Source organism: Ascaphus truei, chromosome 17 (genome assembly GCF_040206685.1).
Source record: "Ascaphus truei isolate aAscTru1 chromosome 17, aAscTru1.hap1, whole genome shotgun sequence".
Lineage (NCBI taxonomy): Eukaryota > Metazoa > Chordata > Amphibia > Anura > Ascaphidae > Ascaphus > Ascaphus truei.
The window spans coordinates 34,881,298-34,908,234 of NC_134499.1; the positions used below are offsets into that span (position 1 = coordinate 34,881,298).

At 39.9% G+C, this 26,937-nt stretch overlaps 1 protein-coding gene across 6 annotated transcripts in view; it reads right to left on the bottom strand.

Moving 5' to 3' along the window:
- Positions 1-26,937, bottom strand: part of PTPRG (protein tyrosine phosphatase receptor type G) — a 386,148-nt gene that overhangs the window by 187,436 nt on the left and 171,775 nt on the right. For all 6 annotated transcript variants that reach the window (XM_075574780.1, XM_075574781.1, XM_075574782.1 and 3 more), the window contains one exon: positions 6,641-6,820. In XM_075574780.1, the coding sequence (XP_075430895.1) occupies positions 6,641-6,820 (180 nt within the window). The remainder of the gene's footprint in view (positions 1-6,640; positions 6,821-26,937) is intronic.

A 26,937-nucleotide genomic window follows, 5' to 3' on the forward strand; every position in this document is an offset into this window, starting at 1 on the left:
GGAACTATATTTACTAAGCAGTCTTCTGCAATAAGACACCCTTCCCCCCCACACCTGGAAGACCCCTAAGTTGCAGTCAATGGCATGCAAGTGGTCCTTCATTGCAGGAAGGCGTCTGACGGGAGATCACTTCTGGCGCTGAACGACAGTGTACAGCCGAATGAAGTCAATAGTCTTTGTCTTGCAGCAGAAGGCGGCTTAGTAAATATGGCGTTACCATGCGAGTGTTTGCAACCGATGAATTAAATATGAGATGGACATTGAGAAGCCACAATCTTCGTTAAGATTTCCCCTGCTGGAGGCATGATTTTTTTTTTAAATTAAAACACTATATTTAACATGGTTTCTCAATGACCAGTTAAAATTGTTCTATATGTAAAATATACTCCTTCCCTCTGTATTTACTCCAGAACAATGGTTTTCTCTTTTGTATATTGTGGCGTTTTATTGATCGTTTAATTTTTTATTATTAATGTTATTTACGGGATTGGGACCAGGGGGTCCCCAGGATTTAGGGTTGCCACGTGTTTCATATATACAGGATTGTTCCTTTTTTCAATGTATTAGCGGGGCACAGAACAGTCCCATATTTAGGGGGCAATGGGACAATTCAGGGCATGCGCCGGGCCGTCCCGACAGAGGGTAATGGCGGTGTTAGCAGAAGGCAGGAGTGGAGCTTCTGGATGGGCTACACTCCACAGGTAAGAACTGGGGACTGCAATTACACTAGCGAGGAGAGGGGCTGAGATGGAGGGAGGGGAGATGAAATGGATGGGGAGGGAAAGATGAAGAAGACAAAGAAGATAAAGAGAATGGGGTGGGGGAGGGTGGAGAGAACAGATGGGGAGAGGAAAGGTGTGTGTTTTTTTCACCAAAACATATAGGAAATGTATGGCCTCAAATGTAATTTTCCTACTGGATTTCTGCATCTCATAATATAAAAACTTAAATGTGGCAACCCTCATCCAATAGGAAATCCCAATAAGTTGCGGCTTCATATTGGCCTGCGCTTTTTTTTTTTTGCTGCAAGATAGAGACGGAAAAGACTGGCATGTAAAACGGTAATTATCTTGGATTATTAAAATAGAGCGTTTCCGGTTCCAATCGGATACAAAAAACATTAAAAGAAACTGAACAGCAGCGGTTTCTGCGCGTAAAGTTGCACCGACATGCAAGGAAGTAAAACAGTTCAATTTGTGCAGAAATCTCAGAAGGAAACCCAAGAAGATCGCCCTCATACTTCTCAGAAGGTAAATTCATCCTTACTGTCTCTGAAACAGTATCCTTCAGGGCCCGAAGTGGCAAAAAGTACTTCCTCCTCACTTACATACAGTGTCCGTTTGCGAGAGCGTTTGACTCATGGAGAGATCTGTACTGCTGTGACTACGAAATCAAAAATCGATGTGATGAAAAATAAAGTGGGATATGCAACATAAAAATCACGCAACAGAATAGGAAGAATTTGTCCGTGAAAAATACAAAAAATACCAAAACTAAAATGGGCAATTCAACCCATTAGGTGTCAAAATGCTAAAAAAATAAAAATAAATGAAACCGCTTTCTACTGAATAAAACATGCAATAGCTTGTGTCACTTTTGCCAAGTCGTACAATAGTGATATCTCATACAAAAATCATCTGTTCGGGTACAGCAGTCTGTCTCAATTCCTTTCCTCTCTGATAGCATCTTTTCTGTTTCTTTATCAATTTCCCACCAGGGAGCCGGCCTGCTCTGGGTATGTTGCATAGCAGCAGGTTGACTTGCACATTCTCTAACCTCTGCGGAAGGTTGTATCTGACGAATAAAGAAACATTTCATATGTGCTGGGAATTTATTCTGGTCCCAAATAGAGCGTATGGTAGACACGCATCACACGGATCAAACGCACTCGAAAATAAAATATCAAAAGAATGAATACTTGGCCACAGCCAATCTATGTGATAGTAGAATCCATGAATTTCAGTATGGAAAGAGCAAATGACCTCAGGCTGATACATGGCTGAAGCTGAAGTATGGAAACAAATGTATCCCCTGCTCATGTGATCATACACACATGTCTTGCTAATCATTCTTTTGGTATCTATCTTCGCTCAAACTTTCACCACTTATCCTAACCTAACCAGAAGGCTGGTTCTATAGTGCGGCCGCGTGCTACGCCGTGCGCGCGCACGGCATTTATAGATGGCTGTGGTTAGTTAGCCCTTCTATACAAGGGAGGCACGCGTGTATGGCAGGGAGCCGACAGACAGCGGGGAAGACGGGGAAATCATCTTTTTGCGCCGCTGCCGGCGCTGAATGTATGTATGTGTGTGTATATATGTATGCATGTGTATGTATGTATGTATGTATGTATGTATGTATGTGTATGTATGTATGTATGTATATGTGCATGTGTGTATTTGTGTCTGCACAAATGTAATAAATATTTTAACCAATGGTTTTTTTTAAATAAATAATAAATTAGACACACACATGCGCGCCTTCGAACAGGCATGCCGCACACACTATATAACAGCCCTAATATATATATATATCCAGTGTTTTTCCACCCCCAAATAAACATTTTTTGTAGTTGAACCCAATATCATTGTATGCTTCCAGCTCCACGAATCTCCTCCTCTGTAGCATGAACAAAATATGCATGCAAAGTTTCAGATGGAATCAGTTGGATTCTCAACTACAGGCATACCCCGGTTTAAGGACACTCACTTTAAGGACACTCGCGAGTAAGGACATATCGCTCAATAGGCAAACGGCAGCTCGCGCATGCGCCTGGCAGCACGTCCTGAACAGCAATACCGGCTCCCTACCTGTACCGAAGCTGTGCGCAAGCAGGGAGACTATAGAGCCTGTTACACATGTGTTATTTACATCAGTTATGCACGTATATGAGGCTTGCAGTACAGTACATGCATCGATAAGTGGAAAAAGGTAGTGCTTCACTTTAAGTACATTTTCGCTTTACATACATGCTCCGGTCCCATTGCGTACGTTAATGCGGGGTATGCCTGTACAGTATAGTCAAGAGGCTTTCAACCTTTTTTTGGTTAAGGAACCCAATAATTATATTATGAAATTCTGAGGATTTTCTCTCTTATAGCGAGTCTGAGATCAGAGGCATTGTAAGGAACCTCAACCCTGTCTAATAGCGCATCTGAGATCAGATGCTTTGTATATTATTTTTTTGGTCCCATTTTCAAATAACTTAAAAATTGCACGGAACCCTTTGGGGATGCTTGCAGAATGCAAGGGCTCCTAGAAACCCCTGTTGAAAAGCACTCGTATAGATGTCCCTTTTATTTTATTAGAAGCTTTAGTCCCTACAGGTGATGTGGTTGTTAAAGCAATATTATCTTTCCATTTACTACTGTATGTTTCCTTGGAAGAACCAGCAGTTTCATAAGAATGAATGCATCATGGTAGAACAGTGTTTTTCAGCCAGGGTTCCGCAGACATCCCTAAAGGGCTCCCTGCAATTTTCCGGTCATTTGAAAATTGTATGAATTACAGAAGAATTTACAATGCATCTGATCTCAGGCGCGCTTTAGAGAGGGTTTGGGGTTTCACTTGGGGTTCCTTAACCAAAAAAGGTGCGATACCACGGTGGTAGAAGAATGGGTAAAATAAAACCCAATGCTTTTTTTGATTATTGGCTATTGTTGGCTATTAACTCGAGTGACAGACAAATGAAGGCCAATTAAATAATTTCTAGAAATCAATTTAGAAGCGGACATTTTTAACCAAGCACTTATTCAGAAGTTTGCTCTGATAACTTAAAATGTGCAATGAGAATTTAATTGCACCATATAAATACTTGATCACCTGTAAATGATTCATTGTACCCACAGAGGTCATTTTACTTGTTTGAAGATAAATAATTAAAATAATCACTAGAAAGATGTACAGTTTCAAATGTTCTGCTAATTGTCCCTTTTACAGGATTTCATTTCGTACTAATCTTACAAAGTACTTCTAGCCACAGCTGCATCTTTAAAAATAACCATTCAAAGTAACTGCTTTTCTCATCTCAAACTCCCTCCCCAGCCCGTCTTTAATATATTTAAATCTTACAATTGACGTGTATATTATAGAATATATTCAATTGGATAAATAATACAATACAAATCACCTAGTTTAATAGTAGTACTGTAGAAATCCCATTTGCTTATATACATTAATGCATACTGAGCAGCATAATTTCTTCCTCTCCAACTTTTAGATATCTAGAAAAATAATGTGAGATGAGGTTTACATAAATAAATGCCCTGGCAGCATCTCCGCACAGCCTTCATTTCAATTTATGCTGCGCCTTTCTTCTGATACGTTACACATCTAAGCTTGGAATTAAAATAACTCCAGGTCCTAAACGTCAAAGATTTCCTTTAGTGACGGCAGGTGATTTAGGAGAACAATTTACCTCGTAAACTACACACCATATGTGAATGTTCCGAAATGTGAATGAACGCACGGAGAAGGAGGGGATCAGCGAGTAAAGACAAACGAGTTTGAATCAGGGGGATCTTGCGACCTCAGGTGAGTCACTTTATCTCCCCTGTGCTTCAGGTACCAAAAAACAGATTGTAAGCTCCTCTGGTCAGGGCCTGCGTCTGTAACAATTCCTATGTGTTGCGTGCCGAGCAGTGTACTGTAATTGTGATGCGCTTTGAGTCCCATTGAGAGAAAAGCCCAATACAAAATAATAATAAATAACTGTCATTAATGCTAGCGATAAGATCAATTATTTGGGTGAGGGTGGGTAGGAGTGAGTTGCATTATCTGTTCTAGATGAAAGCAGTAATTCAGTTTTTCAGCGTTACTGTGGCTACTTGATTTGAGTAAGGATGATTTTTTAAAGATTTGACCATCAAAATTTGACGGCTTCATGAAACGTAATTAAACCTCTTGTGTGAATTAAATGCTTGAAGGGTGTAGTGTTGATTTTTATAGTTCAGCATGGCACTGTAAAGCAGAACAGGAAATCTATCTTCCTTAAGGTTCATGACATTTAAAAAAAATAAAAAAATAGCGGAATATGGAAGTTGTAAATATCACTGATAATGCAATGATAAGCTCAGATCACGTCCGCAATCTGCCAGAAGAACAACAAGCACAACATTGGGCACCCAGGCCACAACCCATGGCATAGTAGCTACTGTACTACTGTACGTCATAGGGCACTCAAAGGGTTAATATTAACCCAGACCAGTGGTTTCCCACTTTTTTTTGGTTAAGGAACCCCATGTGAAATTTCGAGGAACTTTAACCCTTTCTAATAGTGTGTCTGAGATCAGATGCATTGTAAGGAACCCCAACCCTCTCTAATAGCGCGTCTGAAATCAGATGCATTATAAATTCTTCTGTATTTGGTACAATTTTAAAAATGACCTTAAAATTACAGGGAACCTTTTGGGATGCCCGGGGAACCCAAGAGTTAAGGAAAAAAAAAAAAAAAGCATACATGATTTGTCTAGGTCAGTGGTTTTTTTTTTGGGGGGGGGGGGTTAAGCAGATTTCATTTATAAATCCATACATGGTTTAATGTTTTTTTCCCCTCAAATATTGCAGAGATTTGTCCGAATGTTATAAAAAAAAAAAAAAAAAAAAAAAAGAATTTTTTAAACAAATTCATAAAGTCAAACTTAATATAAACTTGCATAAAGCCTTAATTCAATTTACACTTTCATAATCTAATATATGATTAAGTTCTGCATGCTTAAAGCTACCCCCGTCATGTAACTGTTCAGTATCTTTATGCAGTCCCAAGGTTTGACTTTTTAGTCAGTAATTATTATGCAGCATTCAAGGGGTTCAACAGAGATTTTAAGTTGCATACGGTGGTTGTCGTTTGATTTATACATGGTATGCATGTGTCCAGGTTATTTCATTTAGTTATATATTAAATAAAAATTGTAGCATTCCATTACTCACAGATGAAAACAACGTTGTTTTTAAGAGGCATATTTAAGTGAATAATTGCGTTGATAGGCAAAACAGCTTAAATTGTGCAAAAAAAAGTTGAAGAGCTGACCTCAAAGCAGAATAAAGTACTGACTGAACGCAGAATATTAAAGCACCTACAACCTGAGCAAGGTACTTATTTTAGGAGACATTTAACATTTACTTGGTCTCTGTAGAATCTCACAAGGGCAGAGAAATCAGTTTAAGTGTAACTGGCATCCACTTAGATGTGCCTGGGACCTATTTTCCTGCTCTTATTGCCGTTTCTTGCCTTTTTTCTATCCCCGATTTATCTTTTTTATAAGCTCTTGAAATATCCGCTCTATAACCATGTCTCTTACTTTTCTTCTCTGACAATGAACACCCCACTAAGGGGCTTATTCCATATCTGACGAAGAGGCCGATCGGGCTGTTTACAAAACACCCCATAGAAGTTAATAGGGAATGTCGACCAAAGAACACCCGGTAGACCGCTTAGTCAGTTATAGAAAAAGCCCCATAACTGAGATTTTCTGTCCATGACTGGGTCTTCATATCCCATTCTATGTTCTCGAAACACAAACAAAGAACCCCTTAACAACCCCAGCTGCCATTATTGAAGATTATGGAAAACCATTGTTAAAAAAAAAAAATTACAGGTTTTTGAGAGGTTGAGTATCCTACAGAATAAAGAAATCCTCACCTGTTTTCCCAGTGTTCTTCATCCACGTTCTATTAGAAGATTCGTTTTCGAAACCATCAAGCTTCAGCTCCTGATATTCTTCTCCAACCTGAGCATAGTAATCAGCAATATCTATTGGGGACTGGTGGATCCCTCCACAATCCACACTGGATATTACCCAGTGTTCAGGACCATAAACACCTGGAAAAAAAGAAAAGAAAGTTCTGTTAGAACTAAAGGAAAGCCAATTCAGCAAAGGAATCTAATGAGAAGATGCACCCATTTTCTAAGGTGACAATACGCGGCCAAAGTGATGTCCATTTGCTTCTAGTTGACAGCAATAGAGTTCTACTGACTACACTGGCCCGCCATTAACATTATGTGTCGGTGTTTGTGTGTCTATTCTTCAGATGGAATTTACTAGAGCAATAAAAGACTGCAACATACAGAAACTATCTAGAGTACGTTTGTAAGTGGTAAAAAAGCACTAAACAGACAGAATTACAGCAATTTTGACCAATTATCTAAACCTATGCACAGATATTTAAAGAATAAGCAAGGGAAAGATGGTGCCATGTTTAAAAGACATTGGTCCTTATTCAACATGCTGTGCATCTGTCCAAGACCCATACAAATGAAAAAATACATAGCATAGGGCAGGGGTGCGCAAAGTTTTGGAGCTGCACCCCCCCCATCCCCACCCGTGTGGCAGCCCCAGCGCTCGTGCCCAAGCATCATTTGACGCCGGGGGTCATTTGATGTCACGTGACCCCACAGCGTCATTTGACGCGAGTTACCATGGCGACACTTCCAGAAGACTACAGAACCCCAGTAAGGTGAGGTTACAGAGGCCATTCGCAGACCCCCGGCACTTAAATACCTCGGGGAAAAAGCACAGGGCCGCAGCAACTGCCATGACCCCCCCCCCCCCAACAAATCCCGTGCCCCCCCAGTTTGCGCACCCCTGGCATAAGGAACAGACTTTGTATTATTTAAGCTCAGTAGAAATGTTCTGTAATTGGGGGATGTTGGAACGTTGGTAAATGCTGGGTTGGTGACAGTTCATGTACAAGGCTGGCTCCATACATTTTGAAAATAACAAAAAGGTGAACACGTAAACAAGGCTGTTGCTTTAATCTCAACTGAGCCACAGAAGTAGAATTCCAAATATAAGCAACACGTGTCAATATAAGTACAAACTTTGTGATTCCATTAATGTGTTGGCATATACAAGCCTGTTCATGGGGAACAAGACCGCTGTGTGCTCTCTTGTTGAACAGAAGCGAGTCAGAATTGACAACAGCATTACAAAGACATTCACACAAAATAAATTCCTACGTCTGTTACATTCTGAGTGCAACAAAAACGCAGTAAACACACTGAGCAAAGTCAGATTTGGAATGTGCTCAGGGAAGCAGTTGCACCATCTTCCCTTCCAATAATCCCCAGATTGTGTGCTTGTCACGGGAATACAGCAGCGGAGAATAGTGTTCCTATCAATTTTAATATAACCAGGATTTAGTTTGTGTGAAATACATCCTAGATCAGAGGTAGCCAACTACACTCCTCAAGGGCCACCAACAGGTCAGGATTGAAGGGTGTCCCTGCTCAAGCACAGGTGGCTCAATCAGTGGCTCAGTCAATGACAGCCACCTGTGCTGAAGTAGGGACATCCTTAAAACCTGACCTGTCAGTGGCCCTTGAGGAGTGGAGTTGGCTCCCACTGATCTAGATGGACAAACACATGCGCTCTTGATTTTTTTTTGAGTATACACTACTGTGAAAAGAAGCCATATACATGCTGTGCTGTATGTGTGTGTGTATGTGTGTGTGTATGTGCGTGTGTATGTGCGTGTGTATGTGCGTGTGTATGTGCGTGTGTATGTGCGTGTGTATGTGCGTGTGTATGTGCGTGTGTATGTGCGTGTATATGTGCGTGTATATGTGCGTGTATATGTGCGTGTGCGTATACTGTATGCTAGGAGACTTGTGTCTGAAAGTGGAAGATCTTTGTATCTATACCTGTGTGTCCTTAGGCAAGTCATCTTATTGCCTTTTCGCTCAGACACCAATTTTACATTGTACAATAGTCACAGATAGATGTCCTTAGATGTGCATGTCCCCATAGATGTGCATGTCCCCTTAGATGTGCATGTCCCCTTAGATGTGCATGGCCCCTTAGATGTGCGTGTCCCCTTAGATGTGCGTGTCCCCCTTATATGTGCAGTAACCAGACATTTATGACAATTTACAAAGAAAACACAAAAGGCGATGCACTTTGATCCTGATGATTCCTGCAGGTAATACATTTGCTGACCCCAGCTTCAAATTGATGTCAATTCTTAATTTTAATGAACCTATGAAAACAGCACAAACCTGAAGCATGTATATCATTTCAAATCGACTGCTTTATATATACTAATGATTTTGTTCTCCATAAAGTCACTCTCAAATGTGAAACAAGAACATGTTGCATATGTAAATGTATAATCTGACCATAATCATGTACTTGAAATTTGCTGGCACCAGCAATGATTGATGCAGATAAAAGAATTAGGCAAAAACATTTGAACAAAAACAGAGATGATCATTCTTTGGCATTATATTTTTTACTCGCCCTTTCCAACGTGGTTTTTATTTTTTTACATCTTATGCTCTGTTCAGGAGATGTAAGCGTTTGAAATGGATGCTAAAATAAAGCTCTCCCCAGAGCCCAGGGCAGTCAAAGATTACCAAGGGCACTAGAGATTTATACTTTAGAAAAAAAGAAAGAGAAAGAAAAATGCGGAGGGGGTGGGGGGCTTACCATTATAAAAAAAATGAGCAAATTATATTATATATATATATATATATATATATATATATATATATATATATATATATACACACACACGTGTATATATATATATATATAGATACACACACACACACACACACACACACACACACACTGAATACAGTAACTTCATAACCCTTGTAAAACTCTCCATTAATTTTATTCTGCAGCTGAAAATGAAAAGAAAAAAACCCCATGTTTATTAGAATTCATTTGATTGCTCTCCAATAACGATGTATAGCTTATGAACGGTTACAGAATAAAGAACACAATTGGTGTTTGCTTTATATACAGTACATTCCAACACAATATTAATTAAAACCGACTTCAGTGAAGATTCTATATCCATTTCGCTACAATTCTTTCAAGTGAATTCACTTTAGACATAAAGATGTAATTCCTCCACAGCCAAGACCTGGTGTGCAAGTTGTACAATATCTGCATACTGTGCGTAGGGAGCTTCTGCACAAGCTCTGAAAGATTGTTCCCAGTTCTGCTAAATGTTTGTTCAGACAAAACCTGGAGAAGTGAAATCTTCTGCCATTAGCAGGGACAGAGGGCCTGATGGGGGGGGGGGGGGGGGGGGAAGACTATTGTCCCATGCCCATGACCCCAAAGTTTGAAGTCGGTGCCAATAGATCGGCATGGCATCAGAGGCCCCCCCTCCCAGGTGAAGTGTGTGTGTTTTGAATGGGAGGAGGGGGCGCTGTATATTGCGGCGTCAGGGAGAGCGAGCCGGGGGCGTTTTGTTTAATGCGTGACATGAATATTTTTAACCATATTTCTACCTCTCCAACGATCACCAGCTAAAAATAAAGTATATTGTGCCTACAAACTAAAAAAACAACAAACTAGAAATATTATATATTGGAAATTTGTATAGGTCACCTTAGCCCTACAGACTGAAAACGAAACATCAGGCTCTAGAATTCCAGAACAACAGTGTCACAATGAATGGTAAGAAACAGATGCCACAATTCATGGTGCCAAAAGGAGCATTGAGTGTACTTCCAATGGGTACATGAATTTGGTTTTTGGCTGTGCAGTACGTTTTTGGCTTCAGATGGGGTATCTTCCTATGGAGGACATCTGCCAATGTGGGTGCAAACACTTTGAAATTAGCATCCTTCCTTGCCCAATACAACATGTGTACTAGGATTTCATATAAATTATAGTACGACTAGTAGAAATAACACATACTGTAGAACCATCAAGAATCCCCCTGCACTCTTTATGCAGAGTTCATCTGGTTCATACGAAGTCTAACTATGCAAGTAAACAGAGTATATGAAGAGGTGCGTTAAGACAGTTCCAGTATATTTATATACTTTTTAATACAGGTACTAACAACACCCATGCTAGAAATGGACAAAATGATTAAATTGTTAATGATTGTGAATTCAATACCAACATTCTGCCGTTTAATGCTAATAAACTACTTCTACAATTTCCCATTCAGTGTTTCTAGTAAAAATCTAAGCAGAATGTACTTATTAGGGATAATTGTTTAACAATTTGTTGTAAGATTATTTTAGTATGTATATTGCTTATTTGATTACAATATACAAGTGCAATATTCATTTTTCGAAGTATTTATATATTTAGAAATATTATTAAGGATTTTATATCTTAAAGGACGTATCTTCTTTTGTCCTTATTAGCTTCATACACATTTTCTACAGTGATAAAGTGCTTGACAAATTGCACTACACACAAATATATGAATGAAGTTGGGATGGAGGACATTTAGGAGAAACAAGACAATCTCTTAAGGGAAAGTTCCACTGCACCTCAAGAGGAAATATTTCTACCCCTGTATTCTCCCTGTGCTCACGTTTGGATGTGAAACTTGGGACCCCAAATGTAAAGATAATTGAGAAGCTTCACATAAAGTATGGAGAGATGTATTTTGGGTATTAACCAAATAGACAAGAAAAATAATGAATGGTTTCATACCAAACACAAAAACACGCCAACATCACAAGCGTGAAAAAATTTAGATGGCAGTGGGCCAGACATATCGCAAGAAGAAATGACCATCGTTAGACAAATGTGGTACTCGACAGGAGTCCAAGGAAAATGAAAAGACCAAGACTATGACCAAAAGTAAGATGGGAGGATGAAATCAGAAAATGTGTTGAAGCAATGTTGAGAGGCTTCCAACTGCAGTACCTGGAAGAAAGTTGGGTCGGCTTCATCCAGGAGTGGGTCGACAAGGGTTGAAGATGATGAAATTATACATACACACGCAGTTTTTCGATGCATAAAACCAAACACTTCCAGTGCAAGAGAAACAAAATTATTTAGGTGCTTGTGCAACATAGTTTCAGTTATTTCTCCCTCTATGCTGGTTGACCGAAAATAAAATACAAGGAGTATAAAAGTGTGATCTCAACGATCCAGGATATATGGTGAAAATCAACGGAAGGAAACCACCAACATAGGCTGATTGAAGTTTATTTTATAAAGATAAGGTAACCGGATTATATTAAGTATGAAATAAAAGTTAAATTGTATCCTTTCCTTAGAATAAGCTTTAAATGTAAAAACAAAGCCATAATAGAATATACGACCTAAAATAATCTCTACTGAGCCTTTCAGGTTAGTGAACTATTTTTTCTTAAATGTACAGCCAGGTGGGGTGGTCAGGACAGCTCAGGGACAGTCGCTAGCCAACGGGCTGCCACCAACATGGGCAGGAAGGAGCACTGGGGTACGGTCACTGGCTGACCAGCAGTTCTGCATGTATAGGTGCAAGGAAGGAGACAAGAGGAAGGATGGAGCCTGGGTACCATGGACCTTTTTAGAATTTGTTTTTATTTTTATTGCAACTTCAATAATATCTGCTGCCGACACAGGGGCTCCCAGGTTCCCACCCAACAGGGGCAGCTACAGTAAGTACTTGAGATGTTGGCGGGGAATGGGTGAAGACTTTTGCAACATGGGAAGACAAGGTGGAGCCCCTTGACAGTGATGATAGGGATTTTTTTGTGTAGGACCCTCCTATGCCCACTGTCCTGTGACCTTGGATGAGGGAGACTTGGTCATGGTAGTTTCTCCAGGGTTCCTTATGTTTCACAACGACACCCAAGAGGACTTCCCTCTTGTATGCTACCCCAAACCACACTCCTACAGGTTGGAGCACTACACTAGGTTTGGTGGGTTAACCCTTAGACGGCACCTTCAAGCAATCTGACTATCCTTCTCTTTAATCTGCAAGATAGAATGGATCCCAAAACATTTAGGAGTTTTATTTAGTGGAAGTGAAATCTCCATGGCCTCACTCTTCAGTTAACATTAAGCCCACATTCACATCGTTCATGGAGTAGCAGCATGAGTTAGAAGGAATAAGGAGGTAATGTACTTTACACTATAAACCTGGGGATTTTTTAAAGGTCCCTTGGTTTTAGTTCCAGCAGTTAATGTAACTGTTCTACACCTCTTGTAAAAGCATTAAAAAGTCACCTACTTTCCCTCCTGAAGCAAGCCATTTTAATGAACTATTTGAAAAGCTAAAGATGCAATATACTTCAACAAAGGAGCAAGTAGGACATGGTTTTTCAAATTACTTTTAACATTTGAAAAGATATTATACAGGTCATACATTTTTAAACAAAATGAAGGACAACGTATTAAGTCCGAACAAAACCACGCAACGTATAGATGGGTATGAAATTCGTAAATGGAAGCAGTGGCGATGCAAAAATAGAATTAAAAATCAGTACTTCTGTAATTGTGGTTTTGCGGCGTTTTAAGCTTGCCCGAATGTCATAGTTATGTATGCCTATAGATCATTTTCAAAGAGTTATGTCTATTGTATTTTCTTTAAATTAAGGAAAGTTGACAATTAATGCCCATCAAACAACAGGTCAAACATATCCGTATTAACGCATATATCATTCAAACAGTTATAACATTTACAAACTAATTTTACTATGATTGACAACCGATCATGTTTAAGATCTGGAATTAACCAATTATCTCTCCCCCCCCCCCCCCCCAGTTCTGCCCCCCAAAAATAAGCCTTATCCCCCAAAGAATATAGGCTTTGTGAAGCCAAGTGCTTTGGCTTTATAAAAAAATATTTAAACCCCAAGTAAAATTGGGGCAGTCTCTCAGACTTCCTGCACCACTGAAATTACTTCTTGAAGCTTTTGGCAGTAATGTCAAGAAATAAAGCCATGGTTTGCCTTCATTTTTGTGCTAAACTTGCAAAAATCTTAAATGTCTTAGATTAGTTCACATCATACATTTTCATCCTAATTTTAAATCGACAGGATGCCTAAAATATCTGTCTGCCATTGCTTGGGTTGAAGGGATTTAGCAAAAATTAAATACTTTAATATTCGATACATTTGTAGCTCAAACTGATGGACTCACCATAACAAAGGAAAAGTTGGCAACTTTTGTTTACGTTGGCAATGGAAATGCTACTTTTCATCCCAGAAGATTTATGTGCTACATTTACCACAGATGATACGTATATTCGTAACAGTGGAGTTCTGAGTTCTAAATTGGAACTCCTGCTTCATCTTTTTTGTGTATTACTTAAATTAGAAGTCTTTAAAGGAGCAATCCAAGTTATTTTTTTAACATGGGATTGAAGCAGGGGGTCTCCAGAGCTGAACCCCATCAATTTCAGAAATGTTTAAGGCTGCGTCCCCGCTAGCGCTGAGCTCGCTGAGCGGGCGGCGCTTGGCGAGGTGACTTGCATATAAATATATATGCAAGTCCCCGCTCACGCGATGCACGTGTGCAGCATATGCACGTGCACACACGCTCACCGGCGCTCTGCGCTTAGCTAAACAACATTTTTATACTCTCTAGCGCGCTTAGCTTCCCCTGCATCGTCGTCCCCCCCGCGAGCGCTTGCGAAATTTTTAAGGACAACCCGTGCGCATGCTTGGAGAGCTCTCCAAGCATGAGCAAGCTCAGCGCCAGCAGGGACAAAGCCTTACTCTGAAGGGGGTGCCAGTATTGCCTGTAAGTTTAAAGCTCCTGCGTCACATGGGCCAATGGGAAGCCACACCAGAGGCAGTCACTGCTTCCAATTGGACCACAGGGCATCAGAACGTTGAAACTCCGCCATTACATAAACACCAGCTAGCAAGTCGGAGCAGCTACGGGCACACACTTTGGAGGAGAATATCTAAAGAAGCAGGGGGTCCCCGGTGCTGGAATTAATGGAGTTCAGCTCCGCAGACTCCCTGCTTCAACCTATATTTAAAAAAAGGTCACGCTTGAATTTCCGCTTAAAGTGTCAATTTAATTTCTAATAAGGGCTTCTAATTGATAGTCATATTAAGAAGAAACGATTATAGAACTTGGAGTTGGTCTACTGTTTTGCAAACTATCCCTGCCCATAGAAGAATCAAACTTGGGCAGATTGTGGGTGGGAGGGATTCAATCTGCATTAACTGCCATCCAAGTCAATGACAATGAATGCTAATCGAGCTCCGATCACATCAGAGCTTTGTGAATTCCCCCCCACCCCTCTATGTGATCGAGTGATCAGAGAAGACACTCTTCTTATGCAAGGTTAATCTGGTGCGGGAGTTCTTTAACCACAAGAAAAGAAGAGTATTTGAAGAGCTGCATCGAGACTTTGCATCCCAACATCCACTACATATTTTAGAAAGTTGTCTGTTTTCGCGATGGATTTGGACACCTCTTTAGGTGCCATAACCAAATTTTGCATTATGGTTCCTTAGATCAAGGAGCAGGTTTTTGTCTATATTTGGAAATTGGATATATTCTATTTTTTAATTCTACTACTTATTACAATTTCTCTAAGCAAGTTAGCCACTGGGTATTGTACCCGGTAGGCTATATATCTGGCACGTAACATCTAATGCACATAGCCTGGTGGCAGATAAGAGTCAGATAATTATAAAGTTTACACAGAAAGCAAATGAAGAAAGAATGAGGAAAGGAAGTCAGTTGACACGTGAGCATAAAGTAGGAATTCTGGAGGAGAGCGGCGTAAAGAATCAGGGACATCATAAGGTATTAAAGAAAAGTGATTGGAGGGAGAGAAAAAAGGGGGAGAGAGAAAAGGGGGTAGTGGTGTGGGAGGAGGGTAGGTGATGAGGTTGGTTTCTTAGAATTTCCAAGCAACGCTGTGTACCTTCAGCTAATGTTTGCATACTTCTGAAACAACGTGATTGGTGAGAAAAACCTGGCGCTAATTAGGTGCTAGTGATCACTTAAATTACAGTGAATATATATAATACATAAATAGTGATATCAAAGAAAATAGTGACTAAAATAGTGCAATGGTGAAAGTATAATATAAGTTGTAACCCCCTGCTCAAACCCTCTGGAAGGGACTGTCTTGACTGGTCCCAGAAGATCAAACAATATTTTTGTTCCTTCCCCTCATCTAAAAAATTTTTCAACTCCTCCGTAAATTCTCTCATTGGGTTTGATTTTAATTTCACATACGTGTTTGTATCTCCTAAAAGTCTGAGGCACTCTCTGTCATATGCCTCTCTGTCTAATAGCACTACTCCCCCTCCTTTGTCAGCAGGTTTTATGACCAAGTTGTCATTATCAGTCAGGTCTTTAAGGGCTGTTTTTTCTTCTTTTGAAAGATCATTGTGCATTTTCCCTTGCCTTGCCTTGCCTTGCATTAATTTCAGTGGTTTTATATGTCTTTTATATATTTTTAAATATATATTTTCTACATGTTTTTAATTTATTTTAATGACTCTCTCTCTCCTTATACTGTCATTGTTTACACTGTCGTATACGTTATTATGACATGTGTGATTGTCACATGCATTCTAATATGGATTTCTTTCCTCTCTACTCATCCCCGCCTTCCATAGGTCAACCAAGAACCTCCGTTTCCATATGCGTCGTTTATAGGTTTAGATTGTGTTTGTATACTATGTATTCCTTTCTGAATATCATTTAAGAGGAGCCTGTCCATGAGGTCCGGTTTAAAAAGATTAAAGTCTCTTTGGAAATATTATATAAATGCTATAAATATTAGTAGTACCTAACAGGAATTACAGTGATGTCTATGCTGCTACTGCACTGTCCCCTTAACAAAGAACCATGCTGGAACATTGTTTTAGGGATGTATTCACATCCTCATTATTCAATACATCTACTATACTGAACTTATTTTAATGACATTGTATCTTTATATATATTTTTCTTATCACATATAATCCTATATTAAGCTTATTTATTTATTTATTTTTTAGCCCATACTTCTTTGCTACCTTTTGTTTAATCGTTTTTCTCCCTCCACTTCCTATAGCCTATATCTATTAAATAATTAATTTGATTGGAGAGGTATTTTAGATCTCCCCACTCTTACCCTGTTTTTTACCATGAATTTGTGAATACATCTAACCATGTTTATAGATTTTATACCAGCACTGCAGAGGTTAATTTAACTAGCAATTGTATAGGGTATATAAAGCAACACTAGAAGGGGAGGGTCCATACTCCTGACGAAGCCAGCCATTCCATTGGCGAAACGCGTAGAGTGGACCCGCCCAGGAGGTGAGAGGATTGGTGCCCGCGAACTGTCACTCAACCGCCGAACCGGAAGTGACGCGACGGAGCTGATCGTGTAGACCGGAAGTGACGCGACGCACCGGAGAGACCGCAGCTAGAGATCCCCACACTGCTTGGGTGCAGCAGGGAGCCTGCGGAGGAGAACTGTCCAGGATATCGGCGGTGCGGTGAGCTGAGGCAACCATCCCTACCCTCCCATCACTTATATAGTGAAAAACGCTGATATTGTTTTTAAATATTGTGAGTGCACATTTTATATCCTTTCATAAAGTTTTTTGTATACCATTGATCTGCACCATGGAGGTCTGTTTTTATCTTTCCATGTACACCTGCTAATGACACCCCAGTTCCAGCCACCTCCCAGGTTTACTCAGAGGGACCCACCAGATTCTACTGATCACGCCACTATACACATCCTACCTACATCCTGTGAGTAGGCAGCACCTAGAGACCAAGCATCACAATCATCTCACACCTGTACATTTCAGTCTGCACTTAGTGTGTTTTTTTGTTGTGTTTTCTCCCACATGCTCCCCCTGGGTTGAGAAAATATCGTTGCATACTTCTGAATACATCCTAAAAAAAAAAAAAACCTATTCTAGAAATGGACAAGATAATGAAACAGATTGTCAATTCAATACAAACATTCTGTAGTTTAATGCTAATAAATACATTTCCAGAATGGGAAATGATTGGTTCTTAATAAAAAAATTAAGCACAAGATGTTACACATTTCGATAATTGTTTAACAAATAATTTGAATAAGATTATTTATCTTGCTATGGGAAATATTTTAGTATGTACAGTATATTGTTTATTTGAATCACACGTTACAATATGCACGTGCAATATTCATTCTTAGAAGTATTTATTCTACGGATTTTATATCTGGAAGCTACATTGAAGGAAGGATTTTCCTTTATACCGATTAGTTTCCTACAATGATAAAGGGCAACCTTCTAATATTAGAATCACCTAATATCAAACTGCCGATCTTTAATAGGAATTTAATTAAGCCTTTAGTTGTCTCAGAAAGCACGTTTATCTCTGTATAATTACAATGTTCGTTTAATGCCCAATTATTGAAAAATCAAGACAATCACTTATGTAACAAATATATAAATAGGCCTTTTTAACAAAAGAAAAAATAGAAAGCTATTAATTGGAAAATAATTTAGAATTGTGAGATTACAATTCAGTAGTACAATGGTCTACTGTTTTTCCCAAACAGAAGCGGGTTTAGATGCAAAAAGTATAGCATTCTACAATGAAGAATTCGCTAAGTGCTAACTACAGTAATCACTAGTAAAGCAGATTTCAAATATACAGACAGGATTTGCATAGAAATATAGTAATCAGTCTGACAGGATCTTGCCCATACACCCCAGTTCATCATTAGGTTTTTGTTTTGAAGGCGGATTTTTAGATCAGTTAAAGTTTACCAATGGGCTGCACAATATCCTGATACCTGACAAATCACCCACTCCAAGAGCTAGAGAGCAAAACTGAAGCTACTTTGATTACTTTATATTTGTTGACCCGGTGGAAGCGGATACATGAGCACTTTTAGGAGCATTTTGTAGTACGGTGACTAAGCGGTTTGAAGTTCTAGTAGTCGAAGGGAAAACAAGTTCCAACAACAGCTATTACATTCCCGGGCTTTTATGTGGGAGAAATGTTTTTCTGGATTCATGGAGAACAGACTGACATCTTACCTAGGGGGAAAGGGGAGAGGGGACAAAGGGGAGAGGGGACAAAGGGGGGACGCCCCCGTGAATGCGGAAGTTGGGACCGACTTCTGGTGGGGGGAGAGGCAGGAGGGAGAAGCCCGGTAACAACTTAATGCCCGGCAGCCAGACGCCGAAGTTTGGGACCGACCTCTGGTCAGGCAAAAGTGCAGTCTTCTTGTATAATCTACAAAACACACACACACACACACACACACGTTTCCTTATTGTATCCAGCTCGGGCTATACCAGACCAAGTCCTCTGAAAGACTTTAAATAATACATATTAAAATATTAAACAAAAAACCCTAATTTGTGCATACATCCATTTTATGCTATAATGCTTTCCTAAGCAGAAAGCAGTCGCTGAAGATAACTTTATTTCATATAGAAATACAGTATATCTTTTTCAAGAGGCACTGAACCAGGCTCCCCCGATTCAAACCGTCATTGGTACAAGTCCATGTTTTTACTCACGGAGCCGATAGATTTTTTTCCCTATAATGCACACAGTCACAGCCAAGTGTAGCGTACACGATGGACAAGCATTGTGGTTATACTGAACTGCTCCCTATAATTTTTGATAATTGCATCAAAGATATGAGGAGTAACGAAGTCCGAACAAAGCACAATGCCTCTATAACCGCTCACTGCTAGAGATTACTGGGGGTTTTGCACAGTCAATTAAAGTCAATTTCATGGGTAGTTTGGAATACGATTACAGCCCTGCATATTATAATTTTACTGGCTCATTTTTGGTACCTGTGCATTACGTTTTTCATGTTCTTAATATCGTTTTTACTTTTTCCATTCGCTCTTGCATCCATTACAAAAATAGGACATAATTAACGATCTTGTGTAACACTGAAAAAGTACTCGAGTAATGAATGTTGGATAAACCATTCTATGCGTATTTATTGACTTTACCAGTCAACCATTTTTTAAAAGTGCCACTTCACGTGCTTTTATTATTTTAGAGGTTTGTTCAGTTTTTTCGCCCACCAAATTCAAGAGAGAAACCTGTATGTGAAAGAAATACACGGCACTTTCATTGTGTTGTGGTCCCAAATTCTAAAAACAAAAAACTTTTTCAAATAGACACTTTGATTTCTTTTTCTTACTTTACATACAACATAAATGTCAGCACAATCAATTCAAATTAAACATTCATTTAGTAAAGGTTCAGTACATGTATTTATGTATCAAATGTTTTACCAGGAAGTAATACATTGAGAGTTACCTCTCTTTTACAAGTATGTCCTGAGCACAGAGTTATGATGACAAATAAATCATGGTTACATGATATAGATATCTAAATATATCATGTTCTTGTATAGCGCTGCTAGTTTTATGTAGCGCTTTACAGAGACATTTTGAAGGCACAGGTCCCTGTCCCATGGAGCTTACAATCTATGTGGGTTTTTTTTGTGTCTGAGGCACAGGGAGATAAAGTGACTTGCCCAAGGTCACAAGGAGCCGACACCGAGAATTGAACTAGGCTCCCCTGCTTCAAACTCTGTGCCAGTGTCTTTACTCACTGAGCTGCTCCTTCTCCCTAGTATTATACAGTATATTATGTCCCCATAGTCGATAATTGGCATAAGCATTTGTCGTGCGATACGCTTTCTGACCAGCAGACTTGAGAATGTGTTTCTATAAAGTACACCTAGTTTGGCATAGGATTTGGATGTCAGGGTATCAATGTGCATCCCAAATGTTAAATGGGAGTCAAACCATATGCCCAAATATTTAAAACATTGCAGTGAAATACTGTCATTTTAAACTACCCTCTGACTTTCTTCATTGGGTTCAGTTTACAAAGGTGCATTTGCAGATTTAGTCAAGTATGATATTCTAGAGTCAGAACTAAGGGGAACTAATCACCCCACAGCACCAGGCTGTGCAGGATCTATGGTTTCTTAACTTATGTTTTACGCTTAAGGCTGAGTCCATGATAACTGCAGCCGTGCGGAGGCGCGCTGAGGCTGAGGGAAAGCGGGTGCTTTCCCTGGTCTTGGTTAGCGCACCGTCCGGGGGCGGGCCAGTGACATCACGGAGCTGATTCGCCCTCATTGGGCGAACCGCTCACGTGACCGGCCCTGTGCTCCCATGAGCGCGAAAATGTAAAATTTTTATAAGACACACGCTTCCGCACGCTTGCGGAAGCGTGCGCGAGCCCCTGCTAAAGCCGCTCTCATTGCGGCTGCAGGGGCTCACTGCCGAGCAGCAGCGCGCCTCAGCACAGGCGCTGACCATGCCCGAGGCCTTAGGCAGTTTAAACATACTCATAGATTTAGGCCAAAAGAAAAGTACACTGACCGGTATACTGGCTATTACTGCTGAATATGTAATTAATACTGCTTTTGGCACGGGCGTATTTGTAACCAAATAGTGAATCCTACATTATATAATTTACCAATAGGAACTACTGTATATTTAACATAAAAATATTAATGGAAAACATTTTTAAAACACACACACAATTACACAATCAGACAGACAGACAATCAGACAATCCAAAGAGCAAAAACAAAATGACCCGAACAAGTAGTCAAGTGCTGGCATGAAGAAAAACAGCCAAACTGGTTACTGTGTTCGTAACGGAGGTAGGGGGTCAAACAAGCCACCCTGATGTACATTTCGCCCTGGCTTTTTTCAGACGTATACTCTCATTTTGCTCTTTGGATCAAGCGACTGGATATTTCTAAAGCGGAGACTTTTCATTATTCCTCATGAAATGTGTACTTATTCTCAGCGTTTATTCTTACGAAGTTCCTGTCAACGTGTTTTGACCACCAGACATACAGCAGTTTGGGCAGTTTCTGCTCCACTCTCACCGTATACAGATTTCGGTTTTTGACCAGCTAGTCTGAATAATATACAAAAAAAAAAAAAAATCATTCATTAGAGATTAGCTTTCAGCTTTTCACACTATTATTGGGAGACGTTTCCAATTTTAGTGAGTTCATTATGTACTCAGTAGGATGGAAATCATATAGTGATGTATTTTGTGGTAACGCGAGTGCTTGTATGGGATCTGCTCTCTAAATAAATATATACTTATATTATATACACACAAACACACACACACACACCGTATAATATGTTTGAGAAACATGGAGTGGCTTGAGACCTCAGTATCTGGATATCATTTGAGAGGTCTTCATCCAGCAGTAGATCGACAAGGGCCGATATATATATTTCCATATATGATTAAGACTAATAGCGACTTTATGAGCTGTGGGTTAGTTTCACATTGCTCTACATGTCAATGCACCACCAGAAACCCAGCAACTAGATTCTGCATTGTAATTGGCTACATGAAAGAAAAACAAATCACTTCATTAAAAGACAAACTCGTTCCCAGAACCCTTGATGAACGTGACCACAGTTACACCATCTCCCAATACAACAGGTTTATTAACATCACAATCTAGCAGACAACAATGAAATCTCACCCATCCCATCATCGGCACGGAGTTTGCTGTTCTCCGCGCTGTTTACATTAACCCGCTAAGCATCACTGGTTTTTGTTTACACAGTTAAAGCAGCCACCCAGGTTTTATTTTCTTATCTATTGTATTTATTACGACTTAGTTTCAACTCCGGGGACCCCCCGCTTCCAGAAAAACTTACCTCCGTAGTGCTACCGGTACCTCTGCAGGCAGGGAACTTGTGCGTCTAAAAATGGCAGCATTTCTAAGTCCCGCAGGCCAATAGGAAGCTGTGATGTCATCCGTTACAGCTTCCTATTGGCCCATGTGATCAGGGCCTTTAAACTTGCTGAGACACGGCACCCCCTTAGGAGTTAAGTATCTCAGGAAGGTAGCTCCTGGAGTTGAAAGTAATGCAGTTCAGCTCCAGAGACCCCTTGCTTCATACCTATAATAAAGCAGCAATCCCAGTTCCCTACAGTACATGTCAATATTCAAACCAATACTTCACATAAGGCCGCATTTATAGTGACGGCGCCAACAACAAACCTCTTCTGATAGAGGACGCCCATAGAGCGCGCGCGCAATTCTGAGTAAGACAAAGAACTTTGTCTTTTCCGTGGCGGCGGTCGAGACAGGTGTGCGGCTCCGTCAATGAGGGCGAACCGCTCATGTGACGACACTGCCACGCATCCGCTACACCTCCCCATCACCTCGGACCTCAGTGCAGGCCATGTGCTCCGTCGCGTGCAGCAACTATAATCGCAGCCTTATACCGGCGATTGTATCATTACTTCATGAAGTTGCATTGTTATAATATAATGAATGATGCAGACGAGGCGAATGTATGTTGCTCATCGGTAGGACACGGACACTGAAAAGCAGCTACAGTAACAGGTCTAAGTTTAACTGGATAATTAGTTTTTTGTACAGATCTATATAAAGAATCTCTCGTCACAGCTTGAAAACAAATGATGCTTTGGGCTCCTGTGGCCGTAAAGGGTTAAAACCAGTTAAACAGCATGTTCTGCTCAGAATTTCCCTACTTGCACAGATAAAACTCCAGCTCATAACTGAGCAAATCATCAAGTGATACTGTATTAAATTAGTCGGTAGTGAGGCAGATCAGATTGATCGGCATTTCTTACACACAGCCTCCAGAGTTTAATTTATAATTTAATCTCATGACTAGATCAAGTGAAGCAGAGAAAAACAAAATGCTAAATTATTGTATTATGCACATCAGTGTGTAATGTTCACGGTAGAATAACCTGCAAAATAAACACTGGATTTATCAGGCAACTACACATTGTGGCTCTGCTTGCCCATTAGAGCTTCCACGGGGATCTTGGCACAAGCCATTCTTTCAGATTTCCTCTTTTCTCTCTGTCGTACCCCCCCCCCCCCCCCGCATTTAAATTCTCTCAACATGAATATTGCTCACTAAGTGACATTAAACCCTGTACATCAGGAAAGCAACTTTATGCCTATAGGGATAGCAGAACTAAGACACAAATAACTATCAAAAGAATCCGGTTGTATATTGCAAAGCAGGACTTTGCAGCCAATGACCCAAACATGGGAGGACATCACTATAAACATCTTCTAATAAAGTGATGGAGTACAATAGGGGGCAAGGGCAAAACACAAGGCAAGGGGCAATAGAAAGAGGGATGACAATTTTATTTGGTTACTTTGCACGCCAACCCTATAGCCCCCATTCACTGGCTTTGGCCCTTCACGACTACAAAGTCGTAGGCTACGCCTTGTTGCAATTCATCGCAATGGCTTATATTTATTCCACAAATTGAGCAAGTGATGACTGAATAAAATAGATCTAAAGACACAAGACACAGAACTAAAGATTTAGGTATTTCTCCACTCACAAGCCTGTTATTTATTACACTTGGAGTTACATGACACAATGGCGTCACCAAATCAACACCAGACATGCACAGTGATGAGCTTCATTGGCCAATGGTGGATAGTTGCGTGCCCAAGTCTGTTCTGATACCCTATTAATGTTTAATGTATTTTACTAAACCCCTTCATGTGGAGCTACAGATGTAGCTAGACTTGCTGCTCCCGTAGCCGTGGATCAACAGTCTGAAATCCTCGGCTCGCCTGTGGTCAGTCCACGCCCCACGCAAACAATACATTTTGCGGCCCAGGAGGGTTAAAGCAGTGTTAATCGTCTCGGCCCAGACAGACAAAGTACAGTGAAGCCATTTTTATTACTGGCATACTCTTAACTGGTCATTTTGACAGTGTGTCCTGTGCCGGAAACCTTTTTATCCTACTTAACGCAGCAACAGGAATCTTCCTTTTAGCTCCTCTTAATAAATGGAATAAGTTTAAAAAAAAAAAAAATACTTTATCATCTAATTTTATTCTTCCCTATGGAACCAAGCAATATAAAGTCAAGTTACGATATTGTGGGTGGTGAGATAGTAGTGAATATGCTCTCAAATTGGTTTTGAATGTAAAACAGATTAACCGAAAACTAGAGTTAGCCTTGAAAAGATTGGAGAGCAATATTATAAATGCATGGATTAATAATCCCACTGGGAAATCATCAGGGAAATGGAAATAAGATTTGCTTATAGTACGAGTTCCTTGCAAGTTGCCAGCTGAAAGTATATTGTTCATTTACACAAGTGGTTTAATTTATTTCTAAAAAATGTTTTATGCTGCGATTCACAGTTTTGGATTGGTTTATAAATATTTACCTTGCACCACTTACAAAAACGATAACTCACTGTTTACAGCAAAATAAAATCCAATTTATGAATGCTTGCTTGTTCTATTCTATTATGACCGTATTTAATTCTTCGATTGCTTGCTACCACAAACCTAAAACATGGGATGTATTTTTTTATATATATTAATGAATATCAGACATACAGTAGTTATTTTATTATCACGGACCCTTACGTTTTCTTCTAATTAGCATACCAGTTCTTCACGGTGCATACAGGTTCATGTTAACTGGAAATAACAGAATACAGTCGGTCATTTTCAGACTAATCCATTTGTTATGCATGAACAAGATCTGCAATTTGACTTGCCCCACCTATCCACACTGTGGTGATACCTGTTTCAACTAGGGCAGCGAATTCTAGCTACTGTATGCCGCAATATGAAATAACGGTTTAAAAGGGCAAACCATTTTGTTTTGTTTTTTCATTTTAACATGGGGTTGAAAGCAGGGGGTCTCCAAAGCTGAACCCCATTAATTTCAGCTCTGGGGACCCCCTGCATCCAGAGATACCTCCGTAGAGGGTGCTGGTAGCTGCTCGGTTAGCAGGGTTCATGTAATGGCAGAGTTTCAAAGCTCACGTGCCCTGTGGCCCAATAAAAAGCTGTGACGTCATCAGGTTCAGCTTCCTATTGGCCAACGGGATGCTGCAACTTTAAAATCTTTGCCGAGATACCGGTACCCCCTTTGGAGTTCTGTATCCTGGGAAGCATGGGTTCACTGGAGCTGAAATTAATGGGGTTCAGTTCCGAAGACCTCCTGCTTCAACCCTGTTAAAAAATAGTTTTAAAAAGTGCATGATGTGCTCCTTTAACATGCAGTATTACATTAGATCACCGTGGTTTATGGACGACATCGACTTTAAAGGCCTGTTATCTGGACATGGAAAACGGTACAAAAACTTAGTGTGCAGTACCATTTTACTCATCCACAATAAACACATCAAATATAGCTGTGTTCACATGGACTCCTGATGAAACCTGCATAGGTGAAATGCGTAGAGTGTAATCCACCATTGGTGAGCAGAGGGACACATGAGCTGAGACCGGTGTGCACTACCTTTCCTGACTCCACGCTCTTGGAAGGCGCCTCCTGGAGACGTGATGATCAAAGTGACGTCAGAGGTGGGCGTATCAAAGGACATCTGTCTGCTTGCAGCTCGATCTCTAGTCAACCTGAGGGATTCGCTTCCAGACACGTGAGAGCAGGCGTCACATACAGATTGTGGAAGCAGAGTTCTGTTGGTGCGGATATTATATCCTACAGTAAATGCGTGATTATATTTTGTAAAATGTGAGTGCATTTTTATACTTTGTATTTTAAGAAGATAAAATTTGAACAGTCTGCGCTATGTCCTGTATTTCTGTTCCATTCTGATAAGGTCCCAGTGTATGTATGTATGTATGTATGTATGTATGTATGTATGTATATCTATATCGGTGAAAGCTGCTGTTTCGGGATAAAAGATACCTTTATGTACATGTGTACTTTGGGAAATTTGTAAGTATAAATTTCTCTGGATTCTACTAAGAACTCACTGAATATCCAGTTTTTTGAAAGGCATATTTGCACTATTTTGCTTGTGTTTTTCTTTCCACGTATATATCTGCGCTCCCCACAAACATCCTGAATACCTGACACTTTTGGATTGAGGAAAAGCAATCTACATGAAGGGTTGAAGCTGCACCTTATTTTATTTGATTATTATTCACTATATCACATATTCACTTTAAGAGTTTGAATTTTCACTATTATTTAAGTACTTATTATGTCACTTATTTACCATTTAGTAATAGATTTAAGCGCCAATAGGTAACTTTTTTTGTTAGTAATCAGTCTCACTCATCCACAATAAACACAACAAATATAGCTGCTTTCACATGGTAAACCCATTTCTTTATTGATATTGACACTGGCTTTTTAACAGTACAGTATTAGGTAGGTTTCCTCTAATAGTTCAATGGGACGAGTTCTATTATAAAAGGCACTGCTCATCGATATGTGAGAAAGAAGTACAAGCGAGAAAGTGT